At 36.1% G+C, this 11,411-nt stretch overlaps 2 protein-coding genes across 2 annotated transcripts; one reads left to right on the top strand and one right to left on the bottom strand.

The window, feature by feature from the left end:
• Nucleotides 1-240: 240 nt before the first annotated feature.
• LOC128741371 (molybdenum cofactor synthesis protein cinnamon) lies at nucleotides 241-3,870 on the bottom strand. Its single transcript, XM_053837154.1, has 5 exons — nucleotides 3,761-3,870; nucleotides 2,153-2,283; nucleotides 1,010-2,097; nucleotides 614-953; nucleotides 241-548 (listed from the first exon to the last, which is right to left on the bottom strand). Exons 1-5 carry the CDS (start codon nucleotides 3,780-3,782, stop codon nucleotides 303-305), a joined length of 1,827 nt encoding a protein of 608 aa, XP_053693129.1. The 5' UTR covers nucleotides 3,783-3,870; the 3' UTR covers nucleotides 241-302.
• A 2,070-nt stretch (nucleotides 3,871-5,940) lies between these two features.
• On the top strand, nucleotides 5,941-8,553 carry LOC128742083 (galactosylgalactosylxylosylprotein 3-beta-glucuronosyltransferase I). Its single transcript, XM_053838295.1, has 3 exons — nucleotides 5,941-6,485; nucleotides 6,661-7,006; nucleotides 7,057-8,553. Exons 1-3 carry the CDS (start codon nucleotides 6,253-6,255, stop codon nucleotides 7,429-7,431), a joined length of 954 nt encoding a protein of 317 aa, XP_053694270.1. The 5' UTR covers nucleotides 5,941-6,252; the 3' UTR covers nucleotides 7,432-8,553.
• Nucleotides 8,554-11,411: the final 2,858 nt, after the last annotated feature.

The raw sequence follows: 11,411 nt of genomic DNA, 5'->3' as shown, positions 1-11,411 counted from the left end.
TTTTATGATATTCATAGGTGTTAAGTGTTTAGAATTTTGTTAGTTTCTTCGACTTTTTTAAAATTACAATGATGCCAACGCCAATACTTGCCAAGGAGTCTGTTCGAGAGGCCAACTGGAAGACTAATTATTTGGGAGGTGTTTTTTGTCTTGAATACAGTTAACTTTTTCAAATCCAGAATTGTAGAAGTGGAAGTTTTCGGAGACAGTCGAAAAGATATGTTAACGATCTCATCCCTTTTTATTCTATAAAGCCCTCTTCACACCTCTCTAACAATGACTATGAGTAAATATACTCTATGTTATTCGTACGCAGAGATGAAGTCTGTTCTTAGAATTGAAGCTGTGAATGTTTCTCCTTTCTTTATCGTTGACTTTTTAGTAGAACGTGCTGGTAAGTGCAAAAGGACGTCAGCATCAACTATGCTTTTCAATCTACTGCTCATCTGACGACCAGTAATCTTGGCACAAAGTTTACCACCTCGACAGACAACACTTGCTCGCACATATTCGGGTCGATCATCTAATTCGTAGCTGTCGGTGAGTAGCTAGAATTGTTCAGACACAAGTTAATTATACAAAAAATAAATCAATTAATTTATCAAGTAAATACTTCAACAGTTACACGCGGCAGCTGACATTTAGCGAAGTTACAGGGTGTGTCGTTGATGGTGGCGAGATATTTTCTCATTGCTGGTAATGCAAACAGATGAAATGTGACGAAAGCTGATACAGGATTTCCTGGTAGGCCGAAAAACATTGTACGGTCCTTTGACGCGAACGTGAATGGCTTGCCGGGTTTCATGTTAACACGACCAAATTTCAAATCAAACCCTAAATCTTGCAAAACAGGTTTTACAAAGTCCTTGTCACCCATCGACACCCCACCACTACAGATAATAACTTCACATGTTACAGTCAAATCATCGATTAACTTTCGGAGCGAATCATAACTGTAAAATCATAACATTAAGGCAACGAAATCAAGCTAATAATGCAAACAACTTACTCGTCATTAACTACATGCTGTGTTATTATACACTGATCGTCATTAAAACTAAACTGCTTTGATAACTCAACAAGCATGGTGGTATTTGAGTCATATATTTTACCTTCTAACGAGATTCCTTTAGAGACATTCTCGTATGGATGAACAAGCTCATCACCAGTGGAAACAATAGCCACCACCAGCTTCTTTACTTTCACTTGCTCGCCAATGGATGCCAACAGGGCTTTTTGTGCAGCATCGAGAGGAAAATGATACTTGAAAACTTCTTCTGCTTTTCGAAGATCACCACCAATTGGGCGAATGTCTAGACCAGCGCTTGGATCTGTGATAATTTCAATAATTTGCTCAATACCATTGTCCGATGAAATCAGTTTAGTATCCTCAATTTGAATAACTGAGTCGGCTTGGTCAGGAACAGGTGCTCCGGTGTTTATCTTATAGCACTCATCATTATTGAAGTTATCTCGGATTATGTCATTTCCAGCTGCCACATATCCAATAACGCGTTTAATTCCGCGACCTCCTACTGATTTCATAGCATATCCGTCTTTAACAGATGCTCGAAAAGGTGGGATATTTACACGACTAATTTGTTTCCTTGGAGCTATTTTCGAATCAACACTGGAATAAATGATTTCGAATGCTTGATCAACACTAATCAATGGAAATGGAGAATTTCTGTCGTCCCCACCTTCACCGGTTTTATGAGGACAAATATGAGGGTGAGCGTTTTCTGATTGTACTTCCTGGTGTGTCTCTTTTACTCTAAGAACATCATCGGTTAATAGTTGTAACATATGAGGAATCACATCCACTATTGCTAGAAAGCACTCTTCGACAGCCTTTTTGCTTCCTGGAAAGTTTACAATTAGCGTCCGCCCTCGGACACCACATACAGCTCGTGAAAGAACAGCGAATTTGGTCTTTTCGAGACTCTTTAAGGTCATCGCCAGCGATAGTTGGGGTGCATCCTTCGTGATGACCGCTTTAGTGGCTTCCGGAGTAACGTCACGAGGGGCGAAACCAGTCCCGCCTGTCGTAAAGATTGCATTAACTTGTAACACATCTGTTGAGTAAATTAGCGATTTCTGAAAACTAAATATTTTACAGCAAGATAGTTAACAGGCACAGCAGATTGTATACCTTTATGATCTCAATTTCGTCTGGAATTACCGAATAATTGACATCCGAACAACCTATTTTATCTTTGATAAGTTCTACTAAGTGCGGTCCACTCTGGTCAGTTGATGTTCCTCTGGAACATGTATCGCTCACTGTAATGAATTTTGTAAACTGTTACGATAGTTCTAGTACTAATATAAGCTAAAACTTTAGCATTATGCCCGAACGACTGAGTAAAATATCAATCAAAATAACAGGGCAACCTGTCCAGTCTTTATTCTTTCTAGTTCATTCGGTTTTCGTTGTTTACAAAAATACATACGACTTCTATTAGATGCTAGTCCTATTAGCATCTAATAATAGATGAAGTTGAAAGAACAAACTATATTCACATCATAAATGCTTCGATCACAACCTTTGCAATAAACCAAAAACAAATTTTTATTCAGTCCTTAGATTCAACTAAGGAGTTACGAAATATAACAAAATTCATATGAATAAATACATTGTTAATATATATTAAGTACCTACAAAATATTCTCGACTTCACAAATTCACTGTGGAATAAATCATTAGCATTAGTATCGGTTATAGCTTTTGTATGTCACGAATCACGATTCTAAACCTCTGTATGGCTAACCGCTTGCATTGCTAACCGAAAAATATATTCAACCCGTTAGTGCTGTGAAATAAATCTAATCTGTGAAGCAAAAAAACTGCTGACTCATTACAAAATAGTCTTTCATTTAGCATGCAACCACTAATTGGCTTCCGCTCGAATGAGCTAATCTATGTGATTTGAGTATTGTGCTCACGAATAGGTACGTAAAGTATTTTGCGGTTTCCCAAAATATTACTATAATAGTCATGATTTGTGTTACGCTAGCGACAAGGAAAAACCGAACGCTAATTAGGCTAATAATTTTACAACAATTACGATCCATGAAAATTGGGTTTTTACAATAATAAAAGAAAAACCATATATAATCGGCAAAACCCAAAATAACAATGATTTCAATACAACTAGCTTCGTCCCTTGTTTCATTAGTCTAGACCGTCTGTCGCGAGTAAAACAGGGAGTAGCCAAAGAATTCGTCCTGCGAGGCGAAGGAAAAGAAAAGACGCCAACAATCACATACAAGTACAAGTAATAGAACAGGTAGTAATTTCCCAACTTGAGCCTGATTGGCTGATTGAATCTTTCTTAGGAGTGTAGAATAGTGTAGAGTTAAGAAATGAACCATAGAATAAGTTATAAATATTAGTTATTAAGTGAATTAAAAATAGTCTCGTGTCGTCTTCTAACCCCAAAGTGTTTTCCTTTAGTAAAAGAAAGCCACCTTCGCGTAAAGTGCAGTGAATTGCCTTTTCTTTTTTTTTCTTTTTTTTTTTGTAATAACAACAATTTGTCTATCAGATACAGACATAGACGAAAATATGAAAATTATTTCTACCAACGCAAACAGGATATTCATATTTATTCAGTCTTACAAGCATTAATAATGAATTGAGTCCTTATACATATTTTGCGCAGTAGAATTGAAAAGAATATTAGTTTTTCTATTGTTTTAAATTCCCGACGCGGGAAAATAATTTATATCTTTACTAGGTACTAATATTTGGGCTTACCTGTGATAACAGAAAAAATCATGATGCTAAGAGAGGATCCAGATAAATACGCAAACCAGAACACCGGCAATCTTCCGCTACTATACCTACTTGTAGAAATATTGTCTTATGAAATATGAATGAGACGAGACGAAGACGAGAATGAGACTGATACCTACTGATAAGCTATCAAACATTATGTTGACTTCAAGGAAATAATAAACAAGGAAAGTGTGGTTTGTGTCTTTTCTTGGGCGTGTTAAAAAAGAACGTTCGAGCGTAACTATATACGACTCGAAGTTCTATAATATAAAGTATGGCGATGGCGATTAGAAATTCTGTCCTTTCAGCGTAGGCTCCCGAGTCTCCTACAAAAGGCTGAAAATCAAAAAGGCTGAATTTCACATAAGGCTGAAAAGAACCACATTTTTTCCAGATTTTTTGCTTCATTAACATAAAAATTAATTCTGAGTCAAATTCTTCTGTTACAGTTATTATTTGCCATTCACAGTTGGACGGAGTGCACACTACTATCCAAAAAATTTAACGTTAAGTTTTTGAAATAGTTGAAAAATTTCTTGCTTCTCATACTCGATTACTTATTTGGCATTTGATTTTAATATGCTGTCGAGACTGCTGAAAAAAATTGCAGGGGGCTTTAGCCACATGCCCCCTTCACAGAAATATACCGCCAATGCCTGCAGTAATATTTTTAATCAATGGTTGCTGTTTATACAAAATTTCAACAATCTAACCGGAAACATTTGTCACCTTCGGCCTATTCAAAAGTTCATCCTACACTCTTAAATGATTCTACCTGTAAATTGGTCGGATTTAGTTAAAGTTAGGTTGAAACTACTCAAAATGCCCTTAAAGTGTACAAACTCAGATTTTGAGTAGTTTTTCAACCAAAAAATTGGTAGTAGGAACTTAAAATTGCGTTATTTGTCATAGAGAATAATTCAATTATCGGTAGCAAGTAGCCAAAATTGGTTGAAATTTTTACCCACAGTTTGAGTTTGTACACTTTAAGGGCATTTTGAGTAGTTTCAACCTAGCTTTAACTAATAGCGAATTCATAAATTAACCTGGGTTCGTGCTAACTCGAACCCGAAATTTATGAACGATACGGGCAGTTTGACAGATCGACCCGTAAACCGTAATGCTAGACAGTTTAAACCTGCGCTTCAAACTGAATGCTGTCAGTTTAACCGAAATGCAATCTCGGTTAATTTATGAACGCTTTGACAGCACTTCGATTAAAACTGAGTGCTAATCGACCTGAGCCAGGTTAATTTATGAATTCGCTATAAATCCGACCTATTTACAGGTAGAATCATTTAAGAGTGTACGTGTTGTCCTTGTCACTCGTTCGAAATTAAAATTATTATTATTTATTTATTTACTTATAGACCCTTTAACTTTTGGTCATTCGGGTCTAAATTAAAATTAAATCAGAAGATTTAAACAGCTCCTCACAAATCAAGATGCGATATCCCCAAGGATATCCCTTGTATGCCGCAGCCTAGGACCGCAGCCACTACTTCAAAACAATCGCAAGTTTGCACCAGTGTTGCCACATATTGATGTTTTTCTAACGGCACTTCTGCATTTTCGGCATTTTCTCATTCTAAAATTTGAACCAAAATTCTTAAAAATCTGTTTGGTTAGCATTAAACAATATCTACGAAGCTAACGTTACACAGTTTCGATTTGTTTTGTTTTCATTTATACCAAGGAATAGCATCAAGAGAAAATCAATGAGGTTTTAGTACTTAGAAAAATAGGTATTTTGGATATTTTGTGACAAAAATCTGAAAGCAGTCGAAGTCAGAGTACCGGCACAGAATCTGTTTAAAAGGTTTAAAAATATCTCGAATATCTGTACCTTTTCTGAAACATCTGTACATGTGGCAACACTGGAAGTTGTTGAGTTTTTGTCGTTTTTGTTTAGTGTTTGAGCGAGAAAAAAAACAGTATGAAATATTTTTGCTTTTGCTTTCACGCAAGTTTTGACAGTTCGTACTTCGTAATGAAATTTCGTGTGAGTGCGAGCAGCCAGAAAAATCTCGTTTCGTAGCCGTGATCATGGTGATTGGTAACCGCAACGGGTGGACGATGATGGGAGTGATGGGTGTCGATGACGGTGATGATGGCAAAAGCAAAAATATATCTCTTCCTCTTTTTCCCGCACACTTGAAATCGGTGAATGCGAGCTCCGAGTATTCCGAGTATTCCTTTACGGTATAAGGTTTGCGTAATTACTAGATTTGCCTAATAGTTTCAATATCCATAAACAGAATGTAAACATAAAAGTCAACCTCGATTGCATTTTGAGTAACATTTCCACCGAAGACAGTCGCGGTAAACCGGTTGAGCCGAATTAATCATACCGAAAAAAATGTGAGAATTTACTTCTTCGCTGCAGAGCACCTTTTTAACCGTCCACGTAGTTGATTTGTCGCCATAGTAATAAGTTCTAAAGATATAATTGGTTTAGTAAAAGTTTAGCTATGAATCAGGAAATTCACATTAAAACCAAGCACTTTTTCGCTGTGCTGATAATATTAGGCTTTTGGTTGATCTATAGCCTGAGTACCGGAGGCTGTGAAACGGATGAGCAGACACAAATCGCAGACGAGCTAGCGGCCAGCCGAGAAGCATTCTTACCCAATCAGCAGGGGCCAACCATATATGCCATAACGCCAACATATGCCAGACCGGTGCAGAAAGCCGAACTAACAAGGTAAATTATGCAAATAATAATAGACAAATTCAATTCACTTTAAGCTCCCGCTTTGAGATTGTGCTTTAATATGCTTAGAAATTTGGTTTCAAATGCGCAAAGCATAATAGCCGCTAAGTGGCATAGACAGTGAAGCTGTAGTTGAATTAAAAAACTCACAATTGTCTTCTTTTAGGTTATCCCATTTAATTAGACTTGTTCCTAATGTGTTTTGGATATTGGTCGAGGATGCTGACCATAATTCCGAGCTAGTAGGTAACCTACTGCGCCGAAGTGGCCTTGAAGATCGAAGCGTTCAGTTGTTTGCGAAAACACCAACTAACATGAAACTGCAGGGAAAAGATCCCAACTGGCTGAAGCCTCGTGGCGTTGAACAGCGCAACAAAGCATTAGAATGGATTAGAAAACATCTCGCTGAAAATGGTGGGCGTCAAAAACACTCGCTTATCTATTTTATGGATGATGACAATACTTATAGCACTGAGTTGTTCGCAGAGATATCTAAGATTGAACAGAATAAGGTAGTTCTATAACTTTGTAGCATAACCAAAAGTAATAGTTTGCATTTCAGGTTGGAGTTTGGCCGGTTGGTTTAGTTGGGGGATTGATGGTAGAGAAACCAGTACTCAATCGGGATGGAATTGTGCTGGGTTTCAACAGTGCATGGCGACCAGAACGGCCTTTTCCATTCGACATGGCTGGATTTGCTATTAGTTCGAATTTAATTTTAGACAATCCCCAAGCCCAATTTAGCTATGAAGTCGAGCGAGGTTACCAGGAAAGTGAATTACTTCGCCACTTGACGATTGTGCACGAAATGCAACCATTGGCAAACAAGTGTACTGAAGTGTTGGTATGGCACACGCGTACTGAAAATCCCAAACTCGAGGCGGAAAAAGTACTGGTAAAATCTGGCAAACCATCTAACGCTGGGTTAGAAGTGTAGAACGGCTGGTCTTGGGTACATAAGGCTTGCTCAGCAGTGTCGATTATACGATTTAATCGTTTTCAAATTGTTATATATAATACCGCAACTGTGTCTTCTTGACGATAGAATATATAAAGAGAGATCTGACGGAAATAATTTGTATTTAATATCAATCAGCAGCTACATTTAAAATAGATTCAAACTAACTCAATTTTTCAGTATCAAGTCACGATCAACTTGTAGAGATATTTTGCATAAGATATTTATATCATGGAATAGTTACTATTTATTTTAAGATATTTTTGTAAAACAACAATAAATGCGCTGTAATTCTATGATCAACGGTAGTAATAATTTATGGTCTGCAGCTTGATATTTTTTGAGTATAATGGTTTTTGCAGTAATTAATTATAGTAAAAAAGTTGTAAAATAATATGTTCGAATTAAGTAAGTGATTCATTCCATTATTGCCACTATAGAAAACTGTGTAGTTATTTCACCCTCTCTGTCCCACGGGTGTTTAGGTAGTTTGCAGTTTTTGGACATCTGAAAAAGTTATTACTAAGCATTACATCAAGCAAAACTATACAGCACAGCTTATACAACAATGTTTCAAGTCCTCAAATAGAAATATCCTTGTATGTCTTAACTTTAGTATCACAAGTCATGGATAACCTGTACTGGCATGCGACAGAGAGGGTTAAATATTTAAGAATTGCGAAAACTAAGCGAATGACTTAGGCGAGGCTTCTCACAGAACACTGTTCTTAAAATTGTACACTTTACAACAACATTCTGTACAGTTTTACGAACGTGTATTAACGTGAATGTACTACCAGTCGCCGCGTGTATCAGTGAATTAAAATTAAAACGTTGATGTAGTTTCGTAGCAACAATAGAACTGTATGCATAAAATTGTTCAAATCTCAGTTTGTTGAAAGCGATAAAAATACCACCGTGTGCGCGGTGACTGGTGCTTCCCGGTACTCTGCTTTGGTTAGTCTTAAGCCACACATTTATCCAAATGTTTGAAACTATTACAGATTTATATATTTATAAAATTTTTCAAATGACTTGAAGTCTTTACATTTAATTTTATGTGATTTTTAATGGTTAACATAGCTCGCAATATGTATTAAGCTGCCAATATCAGAATAAATTACATTTTCATATAAATTTCTTTGTCATTTGATTTTTTTTTTGCAAGGTAATAATAAATGCATAGGTTAACCAATCTGTTTTGAACCCCATCAGCAGCTGTACATAATTTGGACACATGCATTTGATTTTGCTGCAAGTGTTCAAATTATCACCCCTATTCTGTATTTCGAACGAATCTTTATTTCGTTCGACTTGTTTAGAACGAGATGTTTTGCCCATTTGATTTTGCTGGCGGAAATTTCGTTCGAAACACCAATCCGTTCGAAATATAGAATAGCGCTGTATGTACAACTGCTGATGCGGTCCAAAATACGTTGGTTACCCTACTGGTATCCAGCAATGTATTAAGGTTGCGGCTAGGGATGGCCCGATTATTTAGACTCAATTTTCATTCATTTGACGTCTCAGCCGAGCAAAATTTGACATAGTCATATAACTATAAATTTGACAAAGACAATTGTAATACTAGTTTTTAATCACAATTTCGCTGAACAAAGTTTTCCTGCATCTTTTATAGCTACGGTGTTACAATGCTAGTACCTAATTAGTAATTAAATGAACGTTCGCTTAGTTACTAATGAGGTATTAGCATTATCGCACCGTAACTACAAAAGATACAGCAAAACTTTATTGAAAATGAATTTCACACTTATGCTGTTCAGAAGGGCCAAAAGGGATTGGCCGGACCCACAAGCAGAGGCACTTGTACGCATTCCGACGTTATAAGAGTCGCCTTCCAGCATTAGGATCCTTTCATGTAATAATCAATTTCGCTGTACCAACTTTAACCCACGTGATGATTTATTTGTGAGAATTGAGAAGTAGCATATTTGCTTCAGACCTTAAGGATTCCGGGTGGCAATCCACTCTATCATCCAGCCTTCTACATATATGAATAATAATAATACTATTAATAATATGATGAAATGTGATATACCGTTCTGATTCAAACTTAGAACAACCTTAAACTTCGAACACTTAGAATAAAATGCTCGTTAATATGATTAGGGTAATTGATCTTGAATGGACCTATTTAGCGCTTTTTAACACCACCACTCGCACTCCTGCTCAATTTACTCGTCATTTATAAATAATATGTGGTGATGTTACTATTTGTTGGAAAGTACCACCTTTTTTCTACATTATCAGTACTTTAAAAATGTATAATTGATGAAACTTTTATTAAATATATCGTTTTTTGCCAAAGCCTTTTTTTGATCTTGAATGGACCCAACATGATCTTGAATTGGACCTATTTTTGATTTTGAAATGGACCTAAATTTGGATTGTCATAGTTTCTTCCATGTAAATGAACAAAATAATAACAAAGAATTTTTTTTTAATAGTACAACTATACTACTGTTATTTATTAATAGGACACAAGGTTGAACAGCTTTTACCTTTCTTATACTCTGTTAGAAAGGTATGAAAGTCGGTTGAAAAATTTGAAATCAGTCACAGTTGTTACGTCAGCCCAACAATTGAACAATGTTTCAGTGACTTGATATGCGTTATGTATGTATCTGTGTGTGACATTTGTATATTGGGAATTTATTATTACCTGTTGTTCAGATATGGTTGAAACGATTTCTACGTCATAAAAAAATTATGTCGCCTATTAGTTTCAAAAATTTAAACCATTCATTAAAAATATGTAATATAACTTGTATTAAACGTAGTTTATCAAGTACAGTGGGGTTCGAGTTTTTATTTAGTGACTACATATTTCGAAAGGTCAGACTTTTACTGACGTAGGACTACGTCTTACTGCGAAGTATCTAAAGGTTTGCGACAGCCCTTGTCGAACATTTTGAATATAAACCGTTGCAACCGTGAAAAATTCGTTAATTAGTGGTAATTATTCAATTTTTGACACATTTATATGCAATTTTTTCAGTTATCTAGATTTTGCCACGGTTTCGATTTTGGCAACATAGGCGACACGCATTTGTTGTCAAATTCGAAATCATACTGTAAATGGTGCTTGAAAAAATTAGACTTGGTAATTCTACTAGGTTTAAAGGTAAGGTTAGATACTAGGTTTTAATTTTAAATGATATTCGATGAAGAACTGTACCAGATAGAAAATAGGTGAACCTTCCTATTTTCTATCTGGTACAGTTGAATATTTTAGATCTCAGGGTCACTCAATTTCGGTGGACAAGGAGGTATTAATTTTGTCACAAGTCAGAGGGGAGAGGTGCTTAAAGAAAACTTTACATCCCCCAAGAAAAAAATCAGAGGGGTTGTGTATAAGATGCGCCCACGGATGACGTAGTACAACGTTAGTCCGGTTGCATGATTTTAAATATTTTACTAAACTGATTTTTAATCTATCTGTCAATCGATCGAAAGGTGATGTGAAGTCAACCTGCTTACTTATCGGCGGAATATAAGGTCTTTGCAAAATATTTTTTAAGTTTTCGTCACCCCACCCCCCCCCCCCCTCCTTTGGAAATTGGCTTGAAAAATCCGAGGGCTAAAAAAAATTTGTAATTTGGCTATGAGTATAAAATCAATTGTCCGTGTGCTCTACAGCCTGAAAAACTCGAAAAATGAGTGTACTTAACACTTCTAGTACGAAACAGAAATGGAAATTCGAATTCGGAGTTTCCGAAAATCGTCCAAAAAAATTCTCTCGTTTTTGTCTTCTTTTCGTACATTTTTGCATGGAAAATAATAACGTATATATTAAAAGCAAGAACAGATTTGGTTTTCATGCTTAAACTTTAAATAAAAATGCCTAAAACCCATGTTTTTTGCTCGATTAAAAAATTTACTTTGTTCCCCCCCCCCCCCCTTCAGTGGCCCAACACCGGAAGGACAAAAACTTTATA

The sequence above is a fragment of the Sabethes cyaneus genome, chromosome 3 (genome assembly GCF_943734655.1).
Source record: "Sabethes cyaneus chromosome 3, idSabCyanKW18_F2, whole genome shotgun sequence".
NCBI lineage: Eukaryota > Metazoa > Arthropoda > Insecta > Diptera > Culicidae > Sabethes > Sabethes cyaneus.
The sequence above is the reverse complement of the archived record's forward strand: the minus strand, read 5'-3'. Positions and strand labels throughout refer to the sequence as shown.